The sequence below is a fragment of the Antedon bifida genome, chromosome 8, assembly GCF_963402885.1.
Source record: "Antedon bifida chromosome 8, ecAntBifi1.1, whole genome shotgun sequence".
Taxonomy (NCBI): Eukaryota; Metazoa; Echinodermata; class Crinoidea; order Comatulida; family Antedonidae; genus Antedon; species Antedon bifida.
In genome coordinates, this window is record NC_136233.1 from 21590665 (window position 1) to 21601530 (window position 10866).

Here is a 10866-nt window from a genome sequence, read left to right on the forward strand (position 1 = left end):
TATTAGTTTTTTATAATAAATTTGTTTATGATAATGTATTTTTGTACTGTTTGTATTGTATTGTCGAGTGCCCCAATGATGAGCTTTGCTGGATGGACTACCCCCATGAAACATGGTTAAATAAAAACAATATGAAACGAAATTATTCTACAGGACCAGCCCACCATGGTTGGGTGGAGCTAATAATTTAGAAAAATAGAGTTGCCAGGTGCCCGGAAATTGGACTTCGAAATATGAATATCCAGGACCAGCCCCTGCCTATCCTAAATTAACTCGATTCTCTAAATATCTTTTTCAAAATAAAAGAAAAACATTTTATATTTATTTTTAAAAAAAGACATCCGTAGAGATTCGAACCCCAGCTAGTAGAGCTGAGAGAACCCAAACGATAGTTACTAGAGCACTACCCGTTATGCCACAATGTACTGAAAGGTGACAATAGTATAGTCTTATACGCGCTTCATATATTACGTCATTCTAATCGTTACGTCATAAATTTGCATATTCATGAAGTAATTTTGAGGAAACGAATCTACTTTTAACCTTGCTTAAAACCAGAGGGCCGGATAGCTCAGTCGGTAGAGCGTCGTGGAACACGATTATCGTGGGTTCAAACCCCATGCCGGTCGGTGGAAAAGAGTTAAAGCTATGCGAGCTTCTGTGTTTGGGGTTCACAGATTTAAACGTCCCCCTTTCCACCACACATTATGAGGCAATAACATCAAAGCATCTGATGTGTGGTACCCCCAAGGCTGTGAGAGAGCCTTACCGTGCTAGAGGCAAGGGAGCACACCATAATTTTTTTTTTATTTTTTTTTTTGGCTTCCCGCCTCTTTCCGATCTCGTAAATTTTATGTTTGGCGCCCTCAATTTTAAGAAAACCTAAGTTATGTCAGAAAATTAGGAGCAAATAAATAGAAATGTGTAAAGATGCCGATGCCTAGCTGAGCCTGGCTAGTGTATTCTCTCTATTTATTTAAATACATATGCATTATTGTAATAAATAATTTCACAATTTGTGTGTGAATTTTTAACTTGAACAAACGAAAATGATTTCAAACCATGCACTACATTTTACTGTGTTTGAGCATGAATAAATGAAATGAATTAAGTGAATAATTGATAATGAGAAATCAAAACAACTGATACAATAAATTAAATGATGAACAATAGCAGCCTGAACAAGCCTGGCCATCCAACCAACCCATTGATTGCGACCCATACACAAATAGTGAACAGTTGCTATGCCGTTCGTTATTATGCAAATGAGTTGGTGCAGGTGTAGTGGGCAAGATGGTATTGTTAGTCATTGCGGTCTCAACACGCCACACTGTTGAATTTTGATGTTGTTAATCTTTACATTAGAAGATTATTCAAATCATGTAAAAAAAAAGCAATTTCTCCGGGCGGGAACCTAGCAGATCCCCTCATTTAGTTTAAAAGTAATCTGCTGGAAAAGAAGCCCACTCAAGAGTACTAAAAAATGAAGGAGCACATTTGGCTTCAATTGGCCTTAGTGATGAGGCGAGAAGGACACACCATAACATCTTTTATTTTTCTGTGGCTTTCGCCACCCGATTTTTTATGTTGTAAATGTTATGTTTAGCACAAAAATTAAAATTTAACAGTGTGGCGTGTTGACTGCAAATGACTAACAATACCATCTTTCCCACTACACCTGCACAAACTCATTTGCATAACAACGCCGACATACCCTACGATGAGATATAAATTCTTTTCTAAACACGTAACGAAGAGTATTATAATTCCTATTTTTTTACATTAAATTGAACAGTTGGGATGATTGGATTGAAATGAAATTACGAGACCCATCTTTGAATCCAATTTTTAACATGATAATGTCATCAAAATGAAGCACGTAGATAGCAATTTTGGAAGGGAATTATCTGAGCAACCACATATTGACGTGTTGAAGAAATTTGGATACTTAGAAATGTCTTTTGGTTCTGAATTTAAGATACATTTTTACAAAATCGTATATTAGGCCTAATCATGCGTATTACGCTGCGCAACTTGGACAGCACCGAAAACCTTATTACGACATCTTCAGATAGAGGTCAATCTTCTGATATAGTTATACAATGTTATGTTGAGAAGATTTAGAGATACACGCGCAACAAAATTCGTGGAAAGAAAGAAGAATAAGATAGAAAAAAAGATCCTGACAATAACAAGGGATTATATGCCAAAGTGCGGATAACCAATTATAACCCAAAAACCATTGTCTGACGGACAATTCAAGTATTTTTTGCTTTACATTACATTTTTTCCAGGTAAATAATTGTTTGGTTAACGTGAATGACTATTATGTGACAATAAAATGACACATTCAAAAACAAATTTGAAATAACAAATATTTTTCAGGGGACAATATATCTTTAAAACTGTTACGTCAACAAGCTAGCGGCGTTTTTTGTAAGAAATATTTCTTGTTAACTTTTATTTCCAATGTAACTCAAAACCCAACTGTAGACTAGTTAAGACGGAGTTAGGGAAATAAAACTAAACATCCTCTGTACACGTGCCAAATTGAAACAATTATTCGAAAGATTAATTCTTTAAAAATAATTTTTACATTTTTATAAAAAGCGTGAATATTAATTTACAGTTAAGTAGATGGGTAGTTCTTATCTTTATGGGCCGTCCGTCTGACATTCCGGAAACGGAGGTCACAAAAACTTTGCATATTATGAATAAGCAATTATTTGGGTCGCGAAATTTTCAGCCAGCCAGTAGATTTCTCGCATTTGATGTGTTTTGCTACTTTAATCGCCGCAGTTCTGCTGTGGGTAGGTGCCGTGGTGTGTCGATGAAAATAGTAAATACACAGCCTAGCCTAATTAACTGATCAACTAGAAGGGCAAAAGGTCCACAAAAGGTATAAATGAGTTGGTAATTGAAATATAATACTTTCTACTTCTATACATCAATTTTACAATACTATTTGATAATGCAATGTTGTTTTAGAATCGTTTCATATTGTGCCAGTTGGTGAAGCCTCGCTCGGCGCAGCATAAACAACAAGCGAGATCTTACTGATCGGCCCGTGGATGCTGGGTGGGACGAGTCCACGACGTACAGAAAAAAATGTTCAAGGGCTTAGCAAATCTAAATCTGACTTTTTTTTTCTTAAAATAAAATAATTATGGTTAAAATTCAGTGAAGTAAGTAAGCTGTCAGATTTATTTATTTTTTCCAACATATACAGAAAAGATGATGCTGATCTGATGAGGCAAGAAAAGTCTAGTTTTGTCGGGAAGAAAAATCATGCATGGTGATTACAAAAACATCATCGTGTGTGGAATCAAGAAAAGCCTACATTTTCATTTTTTTTACACATTATAAACATACTTATAATGTATACTTTATACCATACTATTTATGCATTCATCCATAAAACATGTGTGTATTGGTTATTTATGTAAAAAGTCTAATGAATAAATGTAGATTGTTTCAAAATCTAAAAAAAGTTCTTTTTGTTTTTCTTCAGACTGAATCATGCCTAAAATTTCACCTCATCAAAAACTTTTTCGGAGGTTTAGTGACCCAGCCTCTTTTCAGGTATGTTCATTTCACTTAAGTCGTTTAACCCCTCCGAAAATATATACAGCACTTTTTCGTAAGTGCGACAATCGAAACATTACCCATTTGAACTATAGCTTTGTTCCCACTATAATGCAAAGACGTAGTGCGTAATGTAAGTAATTTGACCAATCACAACTCGATGGATCATGCATAATTATGTCGTGATTGGTAAAATTACTTGCGTATGTGCATTGCGTCCAAGTGGGAACCAAGCTTGAAATTAAATGTACTGAAATCAAGTGTGCATTTCTATGACCATCTGAAACTAAAAAAAATATTATATTGTAAAAATTGATGATATATGCTGTAATTATAACATTAAAATATTGTTATTCCTCAGAAAACCGAAATGAATTTATCCGATGATGAAGCCATCGCTGTATCATCCTCGACGATTGATGACAACGATATCGACCTCGTTAATTTACAAGGTCAGAGTGACAACCTAACTGATGACAATCAGTTGCGACGGCCGATGAATGCGTTCTTGTTGTTCTGCAAGAGACATCGTGCCATCGTGAAGCAGAAACACCCGTGGTTGGACAACCGCTCTTGCACCAAGATGCTAGCAGACATGTGGGCTGTCTTGGATCCTGATGAAAAGAACAGATACTTACAGTTAGCTAGAGAGGTAACTTAAGCTCTGTCTACACTAACAAACTTTATGTAACAAAAAAATGTGATGTGCCCATATATCGACATGATGATGTCATATCACTACCATATTTGGGCATATCGCTACCATATTTGGGCACATCACACTTTTTGTGTTCAAACTGTGTTTATTTCAACATATTTTGTCATGTGCAACTGTGCATAAATTTGGTCAGTTGTATGGAGCGCTTATGTTGACAAAGTTTCATGTCAACATAAGGTCAAGTTAAAATTGATCTGATTTGCTGTAACATCCATCCATCTTTTGTTCTCATCCCCTAACCCAGTGTCTATCCAATGTGTATAGCATTTAACCAATTTACTAACATTTTTTGTCGCAGTGTAAGGCAGCTTTTATGAAAGCCCATCCGGACTACAAATGGTGTGGAACCAGTCGCCACAAATCAAACTCTGGTGCTTGCCCGGTATCGTCTAGGAAGGTGTTCCCTATGAAGGACGTGTCAAAGTTGAACCTTGGTCGTATCGCCAAAGAGGGTATTACAGTTGGTAAACTAGCAGGTAAGGTAGAACCTCTCCTTTGGGACAACCCTATTAAGGGGACACTTTACCTCACGCACAAGGAGCAATATCTGTTGTAACACTACAGCCAACTCCCATTCGGGAGACACCCTAGGCGGTCACGTTGGTGTCCCGTCAATAAAGCTTTAGTTTGGTGGTTAACGTACTTGCCTTTCAATCCCAAGGTCCGGGGTTGAATCCTGACCTAGTACCAGGGTTGTAACTCACAACTCTTTCAACTCCACTCTCTAAGCCTCAAACGAGATAAGCATGATAAATTATAAAATAGTTTATCCATCCTGTAATTGGCGAGTTTGTGCTTGCTGTTGGATGCGTATGAAATTTTTTTTTAAATGGTTACATTTTATTCGAATTTCCACTCGTTAAGTTTGTCAAATTTTATCGCTACAAGCTGATTTCATTTTGTATTTAGATCCAGAGAGCATGGGAGGTCTAAGCATGCTCTTACTAGCTGGACAACACGCCATGGTGAAACCAGAGAGTTCATCAGGAAGCTGCAAGCAAGAGGTTGAGGATGAAGAACCTGTTAGCCCCACATCAACTCTCTTTCAACTGGCTCAGGTAGTGCATAGTCTAGACTATCAAACTAAGTATGGTGTGCCCAAATATGGTAGTGATATGCCCAAATATGGTAGTGATATGCCCAAATATGGTAGTGATATGCCCAAATACGGTAGTGATATGCCCAAATATGGTAGTGATATGCCCAAATATGGTAGTGATATGATGTCATTGTATTTGTTGTCACATAAAGTTTGATAGTGTACACAGAATTTGTTGTTTTTATTATAATTAGAAATCTTCACATATTTTCTTAAACTGTAATAGTAGTATTTTGTTACTAATATTTGTGACGGATGTGTTTTGTTTTTTCAGATGTGCTCTGATCGCCTGCCAATGTCTGTTATGATGAAAAGGAAAGAAAAGGAACAGTATGAGAGCAAGAAAAGTCCAAATTCTTCCACAAAATTTGAACAAAGTGATGATGAAGACGTTGCCTCTGCACATGGGTCGTGCAAGAAAAAGAGAAAGAAAGACTGTCACAGTAAAAAACGTTTAGATAAAAAAGACAATATAAAAAACAAGGAAAGTTCTGATTGTTCAAAAGATGAAGAGTGTCAGAAAGCAGGATCAAAGATGAAAAGTAAAGGAAAGAAGAAAAAGAAATCCAAGAGTAAAGAGAAAGAAACGGACAAAAGCGCAAGTAAAAACAAACCGAATTCATTAGATGAAAACAATGCGAATTGCGACGATAGGTTAGACGTACAAGACATGGACGATGACGGCACAAAGATCAAATCAGACAACGATCAGATTTCTGATGATGAAAGTGGAACTCCAAGGCGGCGACAGTCATCGCGGTCGTGCAAAGGGCGTCTTTATCGTGAGTTTGTAATGGAAGGGATGTTGGAGACGCTACAACGTCAAGAACGACCTTTCAACTGTAAGAAGACTTGGCGCCACGAGAACACAACTTTTACCGACGAGGAGGATATGATTTTCGAGCAAGAAATAGAGAAATGGCAGAAAACTGGTAAAAAGAGGCGGAGAAGGACAATCAGTGGGTGTGGTTCAAACATTATGTAAGTTTACACCAGCACTAAAGCTCTGTCCACACTATCAAACTAGTTTGACACAAAGTGTGATGTGCCCAAATATGGTAGTGATATACCCAAATATGGTAGTGGTATGACATCATCATGTCCATATATGGGCATTTTTTTTTGTCAAATAAACTTTGATAGTGTACACAGAGCTTTAAAACTTTATGTGACAAAAAAAAAGGTGATGTAGGCAGAGCTTAAGAAAAAATAGACGCACTAACATTATGTACTATCTTCCATTGTTTAAAGTAAATGTATAACCAATTTAAATTTGTTTCTTTAGTGACTATGGAGAAATAAATATCGAGGCAAAATTAGCAGCTTTACCTCAGTTGTCAATGGATCAGTTCCGACCCAAGACAAAAGCCCAACGATCAAAGAAGAGCGCCAAAATGTACAAGAATGCCATGTTTTTCAGAAAAGATGGTAAACATAAGCACAAGACAAACGAAAATGGTAAGTTCTTATTCATTCTCAAACTTATTTTTACACGCCACATAAGAGACACCCCTATTAAGGGGACACGTATGGACACCTCTTTTCAGTTGACACCCCTATTCAGGGGACACCTCTTTTCAGAGGACACGCCACTTAAGAGACACCCCTATTAAGGGGACACTTATGGACACCTCTTTTCAGTGGACACCCCTATTAATGGGACACCTCTTTTAAGAGGACACCCCACTTAAGAGACACCCCTATTAAGTGGACACCCCTATTAAGTGGAAACTTTGTGAGGTCTGAATGTGGTCCCCTTAATAGAAGTTCCTGATAGTTACTGTTGTTGAAATACTTTCTATTTTCAGCTATAATTAAACCGAGAAAGTTTGAACCAGAAATAAAAGGAAGCCGTAAACGAAAGGCGAAGAAATCGGCCATTATCCACTTAGTTCCACGATTAGAAGGTAACATTTACAAAATAAAATATTTTTGTTTTTCCATTTTTTCTTCCATGGCCTCATTGAAGTTCAATGTTCTAGTGGTATTAAGCTCTGTCTACACTATCAAACTAGTTTGACAAAAAAAAGTGTGATGTTCCCAAATATTATGATAGTGATATGCCCAATGGTAGTGATATGACATCATCATGTCCATATATGGGCACATCACATTATTTTGACAGATAAAGTTTGATAGTGTAGACAGAGCTTTATGTTAATTCAGTTCACTTTGGTTTGTATTAGATGGTTGTATTGAAGACACTAAAGACAATAACAATAGCAGAGTGTTGGATAATGAAAAAGCCACTGAAAATAATGATGAATTTACCAAGATCAAAATTCCCTATCACAAATTTAGTTTAACAGACCTCGCAGAAGTAGCATCGAAGGAGGTGAAACCTTGCAGGTAAGAGATACTGACATGAAGAACAATAGAACCTCTATTAAGGGGACACCTTTTGGACCCAACAAAGTGTCTCCTTGATAGAGATACTGAAATGCATGTACAGTAAAACCTGTATCAAGGGGACACCTTTGAGACCCAACAAAATGCCCCCTTGATAGAGATACTAAAATGCATGTACTGTAAAATGTCTAATAATGGGACACTTTTGTGTGTCCCCTTGATAGATTGTCCCTTGAATATGAATTACTTGTTCATTTCACAGGAATGTGTCCCCTTAGTAGGGGTTACCCTGAATAGGGGTTCCATAAAGGGGACACTCGCCTGTGAAGGAACATCGGCCATTTATGACACACATTTTTATTATCCCTGTAAATTTATTTCTAGTGTGTTATTTTTATTTTTTTACAATTTTTATTTACCATCAGCTCAAATATTGTTAGTATGAATGTTCACAAGCCAAGCAAACCATCTGCCATCACATCAACTGGTATTCATCGTCCTCCTCTAATGGTGCCGTAATCATCCTCCATGGTACCACCAAACCCATGAATATCCAACTCAGTCTTGCCTTTTACAGTGGTGCATTTCAACCAGAACAAACGAGGTCAGTTTTTAAATGTCAGATTTGTATAGTTAATAAATAGAATGCCAAATATGGAATTTTGTACAGTAGCCAAATGATTAAATATTTGGCTTCAATGATGACAATCGGAATTTTTTATAAGAAAATTATATTATGAAAATGATGAAATCAGTTTTGACACCAGACGTATTATGTGTCATACATGTGGACATTTATGCATGGATGAATTATGAAACGAGGATGGAATAAATTTATCAATGGTTTCTAAACTAAATTCGCTACGGCAGTACTAAAGTGTTTCTACTGGGATTCACTACATGCTTGAGCGGTCAACGAAGAATACTCATGTTTATTTAATCCTGCAAACAAAAACGAAACTTAAAACGTTCGAAAATTGCAGGTTTTTACAAATTCTTCATCGCTGAAAATAAATGGTAAACAAAAGGAGAGCGGAGAAAAAAATAAGAATTTTTCAGATTTCATAAATTCATTGCATATTGAAAAGGAAAGCAGGACAAGAAAAGTTTTGTTGAAACATGTAAATCGTGTTTATGACTCTGATCATGTCCGTCCGCAATCGTAATTACAGGAAAATGGCGGTTGTTTCACTCAATTATCGCTTAAATTGAAGGAATTTGTGGCATGGTTCCGTAGGTTGGTGCAAGTGCAATATAGAAGGTTTCTATACAAGGACCTATATAGCGAGTATGTACATCTAGATTTTAATACTGTTATTTTATAAATTCCATCACCAAGCTAGTAGATGGCATTTTACACTGCCAACAAAACTTAAAATGATCTGTATTGTGAAAAAAATGTTTCATCGTAAAGTTTGAATAATTTCAACCATGTCTACCTGGTTTCAATAAACAAGACACTACGTTCATTTTTTGAACAGTGGAAGACCCTTTAATAACTGGTTAGTGACGTTCACATTCATTTCTTGGCACCACGGATGGTTTGATGCTTTTCGATCAAACTTTGTGCAGACGATTATACCAGTTTTCTGTAGTGCGAAAATTTGCAGCACAAATTATGTTTTGTTGTTTTTTACAATTGACTTTTTTCTTCATATAATTGTTTTGATGTCAATGAATATTTATGCATTTGAAGTATTACATTACAGGGTGCAAAGGTTATTACAGTATATTTATTTAGTGAAAGATAATTTGGAAGCTACAAATCTCCAGAGCGGAAAAGAAATTGCCTAGTAGTAGGAGTGGTCAATTCCTCCATGGAGGATAGTAATAGTAACCTTTAATTTTCATGTAGCACCAATCGACTAGACTGCACAGCTGTCAAGTCAAAAAGTCATTCTAAATGTTAGGTTTGTAGTCATGTGGTGCGGAAACTCAACTCTCAACCACAACTGATTGTGCTTTTGAACAACAAACTAGTCGGAATAAGGAATCATTTTTACACTATTAATGGTTTAGTTATTATAGACTTCAGTATAATAATCACAAAGTCTACCAAAACCATTATAGCGCCCTCTATTTCATAAAATTTAAATTTTATACAATATTTAATATCATTTGTGTCTGAGACAAAAATGTTTTTATACTTTTTCCAGACATATTTTTTTTTATTAAGTTTATAGAGTTACACATCTTAGGGCCTGTTTAGACCAACGGAGTTATGCTTTTGTATCGTACACGGCATACAACTCCGAACAGGTCTGAACCAGGAAAAGATTAGTGGAAGCCACACTGACTTTTGTTTGTTACGAAAGCTCAAGGTACATGGTTAGTGTACGACGCTTATAATACGGTAGTCATGTATTAATGATTTTGACCTCCAACCAATCAATTTTACTCTTACATTAGTTAAGTGAATCTGAACACTATTAAGACAATGTGACCTTTAACATGGATCTGAACGTCGTACTGTTAAAGTTGAAATGAAGGTGTTATGCTATTCCCAGCAATAGCATCACAATTCAATGTCAATAACCTTCCTATATTTAAGTATTGTGGTAATTTTATCTCAATGCTGATATGGTGAGAACTGTATGGACATCCTCTGATTGTTGTATCAAAATATATTATGAAACATTAATAATATATCACTCATAAAATTAGCCCCACCTGGTTTTAGGTTGTGGTATGCTCAAAGCAACTGAAAATACAGACAACAATCAAAGAAAACTATAAAAGGGGTCAAGGGTCAAGTCTAGGTCATCTGATGAAAAATTCAAAATGATTTTTTTTATCCAGGTCACTCCTTTTACTATCACAGCAGGGCCGTAGCCAGCATGAGGTAGACGAGGCGCTCGCCTCATCTGAAATCTTCAATTTTCACCACCCACCCCAATTCCCCAGCAGAGATCGTCATATTTTATATTAATAGTTATATTTAAAGCATCTTTGCCTCATCTGTTGCTACGGCCTTGCACAGCATTACTCCGAAAAATTTAAAATCGAATAAGCGCTTCCAACTTGCTTGTTATTATTAATAGCAGGCCAACTGCAGGCCTTGTCTTTTAAGGTGAGTGAGTGCGATCACTCCTACACACTCCTAAACTGCCCTTGA

At 36.3% G+C, this 10866-nt stretch overlaps 1 protein-coding gene across 1 annotated transcript; it reads left to right on the forward strand.

Annotated features, from left to right (window-relative positions):
* Positions 1–2728: 2728 nt before the first annotated feature.
* Positions 2729–10456, forward strand: LOC144850713 (uncharacterized). Its single transcript, XM_078708106.1, has 10 exons — positions 2729–2899; positions 3512–3582; positions 3947–4237; positions 4602–4779; positions 5213–5361; positions 5677–6383; positions 6688–6860; positions 7211–7309; positions 7589–7751; positions 8177–10456. The coding sequence occupies exons 2-10, from the start codon at positions 3520–3522 to the stop codon at positions 8268–8270; spliced, it is 1917 nt and encodes a 638-aa protein (XP_078564232.1). The 5' UTR covers positions 2729–2899; positions 3512–3519; the 3' UTR covers positions 8271–10456.
* The last annotated feature ends 410 nt before the right edge of the window (positions 10457–10866 follow it).

Bases quoted from the DNA above. Each gene is read 5' to 3' on its own strand.
- LOC144850713 (XM_078708106.1), top strand. From the start codon at position 3,520: ATGCCTAAAATTTCACCTCATCAAAAACTTTTTCGGAGGTTTAGTGAC. The intron at 4,238-4,601 runs GTAACTTAAGCT...TTTTTGTCGCAG, and splicing joins ACTTACAGTTAGCTAGAGAG to TGTAAGGCAGCTTTTATGAA. The intron at 6,384-6,687 runs GTAAGTTTACAC...TTGTTTCTTTAG, and splicing joins GGGTGTGGTTCAAACATTAT to TGACTATGGAGAAATAAATA.